The sequence below is a fragment of the Cibotium barometz genome, chromosome 31 (assembly GCF_041138505.1).
Source record: "Cibotium barometz isolate CiBa-2024 chromosome 31, ASM4113850v1, whole genome shotgun sequence".
Lineage (NCBI taxonomy): Eukaryota > Viridiplantae > Streptophyta > Polypodiopsida > Cyatheales > Cibotiaceae > Cibotium > Cibotium barometz.
This window is the reverse complement of record NC_141076.1, coordinates 19,605,895-19,619,813: the sequence shown is the minus strand read 5'-3', so window position 1 is coordinate 19,619,813 and position 13,919 is coordinate 19,605,895. Positions and strand designations below refer to the sequence as shown.

The window sequence follows — 13,919 nt, the reverse complement described above, 5'->3', positions numbered from 1 at the left end:
AAAGAGAGGAAAAGCGGGGATAAAAGGGAGGAGAAAGGAGAAAAGAGAGGACAAAACGAGCCAAGGATAAAAGAGAGAAAAAGAGAGGAGAATAGAGGAAAAGAGGAGAAAAAAAGAGAGAAAAAGAGAGGAGATAAGAGAGAAAAAGAGAGACGAAAAGAGAAGGAAACAGAGGATAAAAGAGAGAAGGAAAAAGAGAGGAAAATATAGAGTGCAATCTATTTTTTCAATCATGCTTTCCCTTTCCATCATTCATGCAATCCCCTTCTTCAATCATGCAATCCCTTTCCATCATTCATGCAGTCCCTTTCTTCATTCATGCAATCACTTATTTCCATCATTCAATATGCAATCCTTTTCTTGGAAGTGGAAGTGGAAAGGAGAGAAAAAGAGAGTAGAAAAGAGAGGAAAAGTGGGGATAAAAGAGAGGAGAAAGGAGAGGAAAAGAGAGGAGAAAGGAGAGGAAAAGAGAGGAGAAAAAGAGAGAAAAAGTGGAGATAAAAGAGAGGAGAAAGGAGAGAAAAAGAGAGGAGAAAGGAGAGGAAAAGAGAGGAGAAAAAGAGAGAAAAAGTGGGGATAAAAGAGAGGAGAAAGGAGAGGAAAAGAAAGGAGAAAAAAAGACAGAAAAAGAGAGGAGAAAAAAAGACAAAAAGAGAGGATAACAAAGTGCGTCTATCTTCGCGTATAACAGCGCGTCTATAGACGCGGCTATTTGTTTCCAACATAGAGTAGACGCGCTCTTAGATGCGCTTTTAGATGCGCTCTCAGATGCGTCTATAGACGCGCTCCAACAGACAGACGGACTATTTTAAAAACTCGAAAAGGACATGCGCCCGACACAAAATCACAACAGTTGTACCAAAAACATTCGTTTCTTGGATACGAAAGAGAGCAACTTTCAAAGAAGATCAACCGTAAAGAGACTTACCTTGGATAGAGGTATGGAAGCTTCTTGTCCTTCTTCAAAGCTGCTTCTCTTTCTTCTCTTCCTTGTTCACCCTTTTCTTCTCTTCCTTGTTCACCCTCTTCTCTTGTGTGCTTGGAGATGATTGTGTAAGCCTGGAGATAAGTGTGGGTGCTTGGAGATAAGTGTGGATGCTAGGCTATGTCTGTTAATAGCAAAGCAAGCCCGTTAAAAGTATGTGAAGAAAAGCAAGCGCGCTAAAAGTAGGTTTGAAAATCGCGTCTATAAAAGCGCGTCTAATATCGCATCTGTTCTGTGTAGTGCACGTCTATATATGCGTCTAAATGCGCGTTTAATTGTGCGTTTACAACACGGTTTAGACGCGCCTATAGACATGCACCACATAGAACAGACGCGGTTTTAGATGCGGTAGACGCGCCACAGAGTTTTTAGATTAAATATTTGATACAAGAGCAATTTTTTGGGTTGTTTATTTGTAGAATGTCTTCATCTTCAACAAGAAGATGAAGATATTTGATTAAATATTTGATACAAGAGCAATTTTTTGGGTTGTTTATTTGTAGGATGTCTTCATCTTCAACAAGAGGCTCCAGTGAGGATGAATCCCTCCGTATCCACCATCGCGAAATGTGGTTGGAGCAAAAAATCAAATGTATGTGTGATCGATGTCGAGGAAACATGTATCGTGCACGCAGGATTACACTCAATCACATCTCAAAGTATGGAGAATGGGATGCGACTATAAACATGGTAAGTGTTAAAGAGTTAAGGTTGATTGAGATACCTATGGGTGTTCATATGTTTGAGTTATGATCCCGTTTTAATTTGATACAGGATGCAGTGCCACAGCCGCATATGTTGCCCTATGCTCGTCGCGTGAGGAGGCAAAGCATCGTCGATATGAGGTGAGATCTTTAGGAGGGACCGTTACACGGATGCATGGAGTGATGGTGGTGATAGTAGCCCTCCGCCATTACCTCATGAAGCCATGGAGGAGGAGGTGTTTGATGATATGGTGCGCGATTTATATGTCCATCAATCCGAAGGGAGGGAAGATAGCATGAAGTATGATGATCTTTTTACCGTAGCATCGACTCCACTGTTTGAGGGGTGCACATTCTCTGTTTTACGTGCCTCCCTTGAGTTACTAAACTTGGTATGACGAATGTCATTTTCCAGGAGAACTTAGATGGCTTTGTGTTGGTATTTTTGGATGACATATTGGTGTTTTTCAAAATTAAAGAAGAGCATGAAGAAAACTTGCGAGAAAAGTGTTTCACATATTTCTAGAGCATAAGCTATATGCAAAGAGGTCCAAATGTGAATTCTTTACAGACACGGTGGAGTACTTGGGACACATTATATCTAAAGAAGGTATTTCAATGGATCCCAAGAAGATTGCAGCCATTCTGGAATGGCCAACTCCCATTTCTGTTAGAGAAGTTCACGGATTTCTGGGACTTGTAGGTTTTTACCGAATCTTCATTTTTGAGTTTTCTCATAAAGCAAGTCCTTATATGACGGACTTTTTGAAGAAGGGTAGAATATTCATATGGACTGTACAATGTGAGCAGAGTTTTCTGATGTTGAAGCATGCATTGACCTGCAATATCTAAGACCTGCAATATCCGCAATCAAGTACGCATTGCCCAACCTACGCTCTGAGACGAATCCATATTCTATTTTCTAACACAAAATTTCTCAAATCTTACAGAAAAATCACTCATACTTCAAAAAAACGAAGAGATTTTTAATAAATCATATTCAGTTACAAATCCAAAGTAACAATAATATTCGTTTCAATACAAAAATCTCAAAAAGGTCAGAGAGATAATCACCAACAAAAGATCTAGCCAATAGGGCCTTTCTCCGATGCCCGTCCATCCAACCACCACTCTGGACGTACGGCTATCCTAGGTATGCCTCTAGTAAATCTCGTTGACTCTCGATTCTACCAAATGGCTCCCAGAAGAGGGCATAAATCACAATCTTTGTCCAGTGTTCTCTATCTAAGGACAGCCGGCCCGAATCTCAAAATCTCTCTCTCTCTCTCTATCCTGCACAGAAAATCCTCAAGGCTTTGAAAAAAAGCCAAAAAAAATAGCACACAAGAACTAGTAGACCATCATGCACGAAATCGTCAAAGATAGAAAATCTCTTCTAAAAACATGCATTCAAACCAAATTCGAGAAGAATCTACGTTTTTTTTAAAAAAAATTAACACTGGAAAGTGGTGTCGGATTCGTTTCGCGAATACCGACCACCCCATGCGGAACTCCCAATTACCTGAACATGGACTTTGTTCATCCTGTGAGATGAACTAACTTTCTTTAATTCATCTCTCTGACAAATAAAGATATCTACACCCTCATGTGAGGCCGTTACTAAAAATTAAGGGTTTCAATTTGGTGTCTGGGCTCCGTTTCGGGCGCTCGATGTAGTTATATTTATTATGTAAACCCCCATATGAGTTTCCTTTAAGATAAAACACTCACTATGTCCCTCTTATAAATTATCTAACATGGTTAAGAATATAATAGAAATTGCATACAAATGACACCACAAAACATGCATAGAAAGTCTCAAAATTGACCCAAAATTGACATATCTAAATTACTAAATTTGTGACCAAACTTAATCTTTTATGTCCTCTAAGTATTTCCTACTTTTCAACATTAAATATAGATGCTAAAAATTGCCCAATCAAATGGACTTAAAAAATACGTACATATGAGTACGTTACACAACGTTACACACACTATGCCTTGTATTATGTAGACAATGCATCAGAAGAAGAACTTAGAATTCGTTGCTTGGTACAATCCAGAGGTATCAAGGAGAACACATGTTTGAAGAATTGTCATGGACGTGGTAATAATCGACCCAACAGATCATATTTCACCATTAGCACACTTAATTACTCTAATTTTTATTCAACATGATTAGAGTTTAACCATGGTTTTCTTCATAGACCAAAGTGTTTTACAATTAAACATCTACAATCACAAATGCTCTTATTAAAAGCAACAACACAATATAAAGTTTGAATTTGTTACAATGTATGGGTATGTAGAAATACACGAATCTCTTAAATATGGTATTTATATATCATCTAGGGATCATAAATCTTTGAATGAGATGGCTAAAACAATTAAATCCAATGAGCATTACAGTTCAATCAAACAAACTTTTAAGGTCAACGTGAAAAGCAGAGAGGTGCAATTCATGGTTGTTTCTTGAGGAAGGACTAGCTCTATTGGTAATTGCTTTATCTTCTAAAGAAGAAAAAAGACCCATTCCCTTAAAGCTTCTTTGGTGATGAAGGTTATGCTCTTGGTGTTGTGATGATATATCTTATTCTACATCAATAGTATTAGTGTTTGTAAACTTATCTTCTGCAATGCTAAGTGAGGGTATGCAAAAATTTTGGGGTTTACATTGGTGGTTGTATTCGTCAAGAAGATCTTTTAGTACTTCTTTATGAGAAAACAAAGGGAGAGGAGAAGAAGGAGAGGAAAAAATCACATCAAGGGGAAGATAAGGTGTAAAGCTAGTGGGAATAACAGTGTGTGAGTATGATGAAGGTCTAGTGTAGACTTGTGTTTTGAAAACATTGGGCAAATTGATGCTAGCAATGTGGTTGTAGTCGAGAAAGTTCTCATGCAAACAAACTTTCAAGGTCAACGTGGAAAGGAGAGAGGTGCAATTCATGGCTGTTTATTGAGGAAGCACTAGCTCTATTGGTAATTGCTTTATCTTCTAAAGAAGAAAAAAGAGCCATGCTCTTAAAGCTTCTTTGGTGATGAAGGTCATGCTCTTGGTGTTGTGGTGATATATCTTGTTCTACATCAACAGTATTAGTGTTTGCAAACTTATCTTCCGCAATGCTAAGTGAGGGTATGCAAAAATTTTGGGGTTTACATTGGTGGCTGTATTCGTGAAGAAGATCTTTTAGTAATTCTTCATGAGAAAACAAAGGGAGAGAAGAAGAAGGGGAGGAAAAAATCACATCAAGGGGTGGATAAGGTGTAAAGCTAGTGGGAATAATAGTGTGTGAAGATGATGAAGGGTTAGTGTAGACTTGTGTTTCGAGAAAGTTCTCATGCACTTTAGGTGGTAATACCTTTTTTCCTCCAGCACTCTTGAAAAATACTCTACAAAGAACCCATTCATCAACCTGCGACATCATGAGAACTTTGATTAGACCATTAGAATTTATAATGCCTTTACAAGATGCATTATATCTATAGTAGAAATGCGTGAATTGAAAAGCTAAGAATCATCTTGATTCATATCTGTGTAAACAAAGACATCCATTTTTTAGATGTTAAAATCAAAATAGGTCACACAAGTAATCTCTATTATATTAATTGTTTGGCATATGTGTTTCAATGTTTTATCTTGCAATCAAGGTTTTTCCCTCCTGAATTGCAAGAACAATTAAGGGTGCTCTATATTGTCTTGAATTATAGAGTGCATTGTAGTAGATTCAAGGGCAACCTTAGCACACAAAAAAAATCTACATCTCATTATGCACAAAAGTACACATTTGTCTACATTGATGTATATAAAAAATGTGGTGTTGAGCACACACGCTACGCAACAAGATTCGAATCTTAAAGTCTCTAGGTTTCACTTATACAAGATGGTTTTTTAATCTTGTTAAAGAGGCCTAGTCTAAATGAATTCTCTTGGGATAGTCGGTTGAAGGGTGGCATGGTCTTTGAACAAACGTAGAGCACCAAGCCTACACCATCGGCTGTGATAATGAAAAGGATTTGTGGCTCTAAAACCCCCCTTATGTTTGTGCATGAAGGTACTTCCATGCCATATTTAATGCAAAACTTAATTCCTTCATTACATTAATACCTAGATACACAGTTGCTTCCACTTCAAAGGACCATTAAGTCCCAAAGACCTACATTAACAATCCTATTCTTATATAAAGAAGCCAAGAAATCTTTTTCACACAAAGATATGTTCCATTTGCTTAGAACATCTCAAGAAAAAATCTAGTTGTATATTCAGTTTTGAGATAATATATATACTTAATATTGGTTTTTAAAAAAGAACATCTCAAGAAAAAAAGGGGGGGAAAGTATATGGTAAAAAATAATTATTAACTCCTCCTTTTTCATGGTCCTCCCCCCCCCTCTCTCTCTTATTGTGTATGTATTGGTTAATTAATTTATTTTAGCTCTCTCCATTCGAGTAATTAGTTTGAGATTTTGCAAGTCATTCATTTGTCAAACAAAAATCAAGTGCTTGTGTGTCGAACGTAAAGATGTTGGTTCGTTTAAAATGGAATCGCCAGTGCAGTAGAATGTGTGTTTTTTATTCCAAGCAGTACACAATAGACGAACATATCAAAGCATTAAAAGTGTAGAATCGTATACCTTAACGTTAAGATCAATGGTAACTGAACTGTGAAGTCATGCAATGCATTGCTAACGTATTGCACAAGCAACGGTTTGTGTGCAAAGAAATTATGACTGTCACCTTCACGCGAGTGTCGGTCTTTGTGTACTCGTGCATGACCCAGTTGGTCCTCTTGCCCCTGGGGGCGCGGCCCGTGTAGAAAACCAGCGTTTTCTTCAAGCCCACCAGCCGCCCATTGGTAGTGTTGATCACCTGGCGGTCCTTGCCGGTGGCCTTCCAGTAGCCCGCCTGAGTGGCCCGGTTGGCGCGCACCCCCGTGGGATACTTCCGGTCACGCACGCTGTAGAAATACCACTCCTTCTCCCCCATCGTAGCTCGCCCTATCAAGCATGACAACAAACATTAAGAGCTATAACAGCTGTCGAACCAAGCCTTGTCTCGACAAAACACCTCTTGCCGCCATCACAGGACGGTCCTATACACAGACCGCAGACCCTGCATTCTTAATTGTTAGGCTAAGTCCAAGCCTCCGAGGCCGTTAATCCTACCAGGAAGCTCCCATGGCTCGTCCTTGTTAAAGTCCGCCTCTGCAACTGCAGGAACCGTAAAGTGGGCGTCCTCAATCTTCTTGGAGAGATAAAAGTTTACCAGCTCTTCGTCCGTTGGATGGAACCGAAAGCCAGGTGGTAGCCATGGCTGCCGTGGATGATATTCATCGGCGCACGGTGCCAAGCTTCTCATGATAATCTAGATTGTCTAATCAAACTTGCGATCTAAGTGTACTAAACTTTAGAAAACCAGACACAAATATATGAAACCTAAAAACTACTAGATATTAATATAATGCAGTGCCACATAGATTAATCTATTAGAGATTCTTCTTGAAGCTGCTTGGATGCAGGTGCCTGATTACAAAGGAAATCATGTGATTGCTGAAGATGAGAAATCGAAGGAAACCGTGAGAGTTCTTAACACACAGGAAAGTGTAAAATTACAATTGATTGAAGGGCAGAACGTTTAAATCAAGCCAGGTGGAATACAAAGACGCCAACAGAGACTTGGCTACTTGGAAATATTCTACACACAAAAACTTCTAGTGTATTCATTATTTGTAGACTTGTATAATTATACACATACACTTTGTAAGGATATACATGCACACATGACTACTTTAGTTGTCAAGATGGTAGGAGCATTCAAGTAAGAGAATCCAGCCTTGAAGATTCATTTGTGTGCATGCTTGAAAAGATGGCCTGGCTTGACGCCTATCCATTTTATATATTAAAAAAAAACAAAGACGGCTTGGCTTTTTGCCTAGAGAAAGTATAGCCAGAAGGCCCAGAACCACGTAGGTAGTTTCGCCTTTTGGGGCATTGTTTGGTCATCCCTCTCCTACATCTCCACGTTACACAAGCCCCAATAATACACGACAAGACACGTACGACTGAAAAAAAGAATTAATTTACTCGAGACTAAAACAAGGCCAAAATTAGTGTAAACTAGAAAGTCATCTCTTCCGGTTCTCATGCTTTCACGATGTGAAGCCTGTGCACTATCTCACACCCAAAGCAGTGCTCGAAAAAAAATGTGCTCTCCATCCATTAAAATTAAAGGCAATGCTTAGGCTTAATTGGGATTTAGGCTCGAAAATCACTAAAAACCATAAAAAGATCGAGATTTATAACATCCATCACTTAGACTTGAGACTAGAGACTTTCCCAAAGGTGAATTTGATTCGTTTCTTCCATGGTCATAACAATCATGGGAAAGTGGAAGATTGGGCACAATGAGTGACCTTATAGGCCATTGGCAAAGATAATCGTATGTAGGCAAGAAGCAAGGCTATGGAAGAAAAGACAAGGACATGGGAACACTTGGCTAGGATATCTCGCAAGTATCAAGGTTTGTTGCACGCTTCGAGATTAGACAGTTACACTTCCTTATCGATACATACATTTTACTATGTACATCTTTCAACATCTCCATCATGGACCACCTAGAGTAAGACCTCCAATTTAACTAATAATGGCATGCAAATTGTTGTTTTTCATTATAAGTTTTATTGATCCAAACATTCATGATTATTGCCTAGCTTGCATCTCAATCAATATGAAGAATCTCTCTACATGAATATCCATTATGCATTGATGTATTATAGAGAAACTTGAAAATTCCTTTCTCCACTTGCTACCATAGCAATCAATGATTTATTGGACATCACTATTAAAGATATTTATGCTTGACTTGTGGATGTAAAGTAAATGAAATTCCATCATGAAGTTGCAATTCAAAATATCACATTCTTTAAATATGATGTACAAGATCAATACTGAAATATATAGTCAAAGGCTACATAAGTAACCAATTCAAACTACTATAGTGAACATCCAAAAAATGCTTTTTTAGAAAGGAATGTCTAATTACTTACTTCTACATCAAACATGAAGCTCATGTTGTTGGGAGTGAATTGGCTGCCATGGGTTTGAGAGTTTACTTCAAGGATTCTTTATAGACTTGAAACTTGTTTTCATATAAATATGTGATCCAAAATGAAAGAGTAATTCTATTCAAAAATATTATGAAAGGAGAAATGTTTACCTTACTAATCTAGCCAAAAGTTTTCCATACACAAAAGCATATAAAAATGTAGGTTAACTCACTATAGATAACATTGTTGTGTACACTATCATTCTTGTTTAATAAGCTATACCTACATAACTATCATAACCCAAAGAAACAAAACTTACTACAAGTTACTATAAGTTCTCTCATTAAAAAAAAAAAAAACTAGGTTAACTTACTACAAATAAAACCTTTATTAGTGAAACACACTATCATCCTTGATTAATGAGTTAAACTAGTTATACCCACAACACCATTAGTAACCAAAAGAGATAAAGTTTCACTCATAATGCTTTGACCACATCTTCTATTCTAGGTTTTGCTTGCTTGGAGGAATAGCCTCTACAAATAAAATTTTGCATTTGTCATAATTCAGAATTTATTTCGTTACACAATGTTTCAACTTTTCCAAAACCTTCCTATTTATTGTACCAAATTAAAATCTTTTTTTTTTCGAAAACAATACAGGAGAAAAATAGATTCCTAGCAGCAAATTAGGTCATGCCTGATAAACAGGGCAAAAATTTTGATGGACTACCACATAGGTTCCAGAACAGACCTAATTGGCAAAGACCACAAGGTCAACAAGAGGGTCCACCAGGAGTGCAAACTTGTGATTACTGTGGTCTTAGAAGTCACAGGGGGTTGGGCCATTATGTGAGCTATGGGTTAGGCATAGAGATGAAAGAGGGATGCCAGTGAATCGAAAATCGGGTTGGGTTCAGACCAGCTAGTTCCAGAGCCTCAACAGTAAAACAACCACCAGCTTCAGCAAATGCAGTGTTGGTGGAGATGCATTCAAAAGGTGACTCCTAGTAGAGTAGGACTTTCTAAAATTTTTGTACCTGGATGTGTAGATAACTCTTTGGTGTTCTGGAAATGGGAGAATTGGTAGAGCTAGTTCTCTTAAAACAAATTCTGTAAATCACTATAATTGTGATTATTTATCATGTATCTAGAGTGAGGGGTGTCCAAAGGAAGCACCAGCTTTTGCAGTGAGACTAGTGTCAAAGCGAAAGTTAAGGGACCACTAGATTGGCTAGAACAGGATAAGGTTCAACAAGGGGTGCCGAAGCAGATCAATAAGATCCAAAGAAAGGTAGTACATCCTCTTGATACCCTTGTATTTCAAGCTGTGTCTGAAGGCAATAGTGGTCCATCAAGTTTCAAGCAGGAGCCTACCCGATGAAGGAAGGTAGGAGTGGTTCGTCTCAGAACTTTTTGAAGCTTTGTTAAAGTCTTAGATTCATCTAACCTTTGAGCAAGCATTGGATTTCATACCTAGTTTCTAAGAGAAACTGGTAGCAAAGCTTTTGACAACGGATAAGGTAGAGCCAGTTAGGTAAGAAACTGTTCAGTGCAATCCAAAGGATCCAGTAGCCTTGCTGACCCTGGTAGAAACTGATGTGGTGGACTATAAAGTACGAACCATCCAGCCTAAATTGAAGGACAAAACATTGAAGGTGGTTCTATTAGATGGTGATTGAGAGGAAAATATATTGTTAGAGGTAGTTTATAGGCATAACACGTTGGGGGTTTTATAGCCAGCTCCATTTTGAGGTTAAAATAGCAGACCAAAAGAGACTGTAGCTACTTGGAATTGTGAGGAATGAGGACATTAGACTGACAGGTTTGAAATCTAGAGGAAATTTTATGGTTCTCAAGATTGTTGAGATCTCGAGCTCATCTAGTGAGGCGGTGGACACTGATGACCCGCTTGGGGGATAGGCCCCACATTTACACCACCGGCATGGTTGGTGAGATCATGGGTGATATGTGACTAGTGGGATGACAGGCTACGTGATAGCCATTTCTGGCATAGTTATAGCGCCAGCTCATTTAGTTGGGTTCACACTATAGAGAGTCCTAGTATGTATTTGGTTGAGTACCTTTTTATATTGTGTGTACTCTTATCTTTGTATATGGTGTGTTGAGTGTTGCATGAAGAAGAAGAAGATTTTCAGCCTCTCACCTTGTGTGTTCTCTTTTAGGGTTTTGTGAGTGTGTGTGTGCTTGCAAGAGCTCAAGCTCTCTTCTCCCGTGCATCTTTTCATGGTATCAGAGCCTAGTTCATTCTACTCTATGCAGAACTCTGTTTTAAGAACTGCAGGAAGACAAATTGGTTGTGCAGACATTTTGTGTATTGCAAGGAGGTAAATAGCTGCCATTGGGTGTATGTATGCACATTGAGGCCACTGGTTGTTACATTTGAGTGTAGTACAGTACCGCTACAGAAAATACAGCAATTTGTGCAGGACAAACCAGAGTGCTATTTTTGGTAAATTTGTGTGTTTGGCAAGATGTCAAATGATGGCATAAACCAGACTGTTATTGCTGAGAAGCTTGACAAGAACAACTTCCATGCTTGGAGGTTCAGGTAGACAAATTTCATGATGGGAAAGGATTATCGGGACTACATAATAGAAGGTGAGCATGAAGAGGCACCAAAGATACCGGAGATCAATCTGACTGTTGTGCAGATGTGAAAGAGTTCAAGGATTGGAACCAAGGAGCCAGAAAAGTTATGTATTGGCTCTTTATCAGTATAAAGGACACCATCATTCATTGGGCACATATAGGATGCCAAGACTCCCAAGGAGGTGTGGGACACCTTGGTAAAACTCTATGCAATGAATACCAAGGCACGAAAGATACAGTTGAAGAATGAACTTCATATTGTGGAGAAAAAGAGTATGTCTGTGAATGACTATGCATTGAAGATCAAGGGTATTGTGGAATCCCTTGCATCTATTGGTGTTTCAGTACATGATGATGATAAGGTAGAAGTCTGTCTACATGGTCTCAGGCCACAATACAAGGCATTCAAGACGTCTATTCAGACTTGAGAAAACATTCCCAATTTCACAGATTTGGTGTGTATGTTGATTATGGAAGAGAAGAGCTTGGGGGAAGACCAACAGACTTCACAAAACAAAAACAGTTCAGAGCAACAGGCCTTCTACACAAGTTCAGGAAGAGGAGGCCGTGGACACTTATTTCAACGTGATAGAAATTTGAGCAGAAATGCACTAGATGTTGTGCATTCAGATGTATGGGGTTCTACAAAGACCATGTCTATGGGAGGCTGCAGGTATGATGTGACATTTATTGATGACCACACAAGGAAAGTGGGTATACTTCATGAAGGAGAAGAGTGAGGTGTTCACTCATTTTCAGAGTTTCAGAGTTATCGTTGAAAAGCAAATAGAGAAAGATGTAAAGTGCCTAAGGTCAGATGGAGGGGGAGAGTACTTCTCCAATGAGTTCTCTGAATTTTTACAGAAGAATGGTATTCAGAGACAGTTTACATGCAGATACACTTCGCAGCAGCAAAATGGAGTTACTGAGCGAAAAAACAGGCACATTGCTGAGATTGCGCAAGCATTGATGGGAGAGAAGAATATGCCGCATAGCTATTGGGCTGAGGCTGTTTATACAACACTTTACATCATGAACAGGACTCCAACAGTAGCCATACATGATGTAACTCCAGAGGAGAGGTTTACTGGCAGAAAACCTGATTTGTCTCATCTAAAAGTCTTTGGATGCATTGCATATGTGCGTGTGTGAGATGAGCTGAGAGCTAAGCTAGATCCAAAAGCTAAAAAATGTGTGTTTATTGGGTATTCCCTTGAGAAAAAGGGATACAAGTGTTATGACCCTGATACACGTGAGTTGAGGGTAAGCAGGGATGTTGTTTTTGATGAGATTATCAACTAGTATGCTGCTGAAGAAGAAGCTGTTAGGACTGATGTGAGTGGAAATGTGGTTGCACACAATGCAAGTCAGCAATCACAGCCTTTGAGTGGACCTGGAGAGTCCTCATCTAGTGGTTCACTTGATAGACCATGGAGTGGCAGGCTGCATCATAATACTTAGTACATCACATAAAGGCAAAGAGAAAGTGGTTGAGCCTGTTAGTATGCTTGACATTTCTGCAAGGCATTCTCATGTTGATGGAGAGTCTAGTGGCTCAGAGATGAGCCTTGATGAGGATCTTGGGATACCACCTGGTGTAAAGAAGGCTATGGAAGCCATGAATGCAAAGCTGCGAAGATCTGGGAGAGTGAAGAATCCTGTGTAGAGGTTTACCTATGATGGTTATGTGGCACATCACTATGCATACATGGCAAAAGTTATGCAGGTTGTAGAGCCCACATGTATTGATGAGGCTATTGGAAATGTGTGTTGGGAGAAAGCTATGGATGAGGAGATGGATGCACTATATGGAAATGAGACTTGGGATTTAGTGCAATTGCTTGAAGGCAAGAAAGCCATTGGATGCAAGTGGGTGTACAAAGTAAAACATAATAGTGATGGAAGCATAAGCAGGTACAAGGCTAGATTGGTAGCCAAAGGATCCACGTAGACATATGGCATTGATTATGAGAAAACTTTCAGCCCAGTTGCCAAGATGGCAACAGTGAGAGTTGTGATAGTAGTGGCTGTGTCAAAGCAATGGTCTTTACATCAGATGGATGTAAAGAATGCATTCTTGCATGGGGATTTGCAGGAAGAGGTGTATATGTTGCAACCACCTGGTTTTGAGGATGTGAGTCACCCCGAGCATATTTGCAAGTTGAAGAAAGCCTTGTTTGGCTAAACAAGCACCAAGAGCATGGTTTGACAAGATTTTTGAATATCTTGTCACTATTGGCTTTCATGTAGCCAATGCAAATTTCTCGCTGTATGTGAGACACAGTGATAGAGGGGTTGTGCTTATTGTCATCTATGTAGATGACCTAATCATTACGGGGGACCATGATGCAGAGATCTTTGATGTAAAGATCTTGCTTAGACAGAAGTTTGAGATGAAGGATCTGGGGGAGCTTATATATTTCTTGGGCATTGAGGTGATTAGATCACCACATGGTATTGGATTACTGCAGAGACAGTATGGCTTGGATATGTTGTCCAAGTATGGTATGACAGGCTGTAAGCCTATCTTAGTGCCAGTTGAGTGCAGGTTCAAGAGAGATTTTGGAGGATCCTA

General features: G+C 39.2%; 1 protein-coding gene across 1 annotated transcript; it reads right to left on the bottom strand.

Annotated features, from left to right (window-relative positions):
• Nucleotides 1-3,138: 3,138 nt before the first annotated feature.
• On the bottom strand, nt 3,139-7,217 carry LOC147620586 (NAC domain-containing protein 100-like). The gene is made up of 3 exons (XM_086825439.1): nt 6,853-7,217; nt 6,425-6,684; nt 3,139-5,102 (listed from the first exon to the last, which is right to left on the bottom strand). The coding sequence occupies exons 1-3, from the start codon at nt 7,043-7,045 to the stop codon at nt 4,584-4,586; spliced, it is 972 nt and encodes a 323-aa protein (XP_086681565.1). The 5' UTR covers nt 7,046-7,217; the 3' UTR covers nt 3,139-4,583.
• Nucleotides 7,218-13,919: the final 6,702 nt, after the last annotated feature.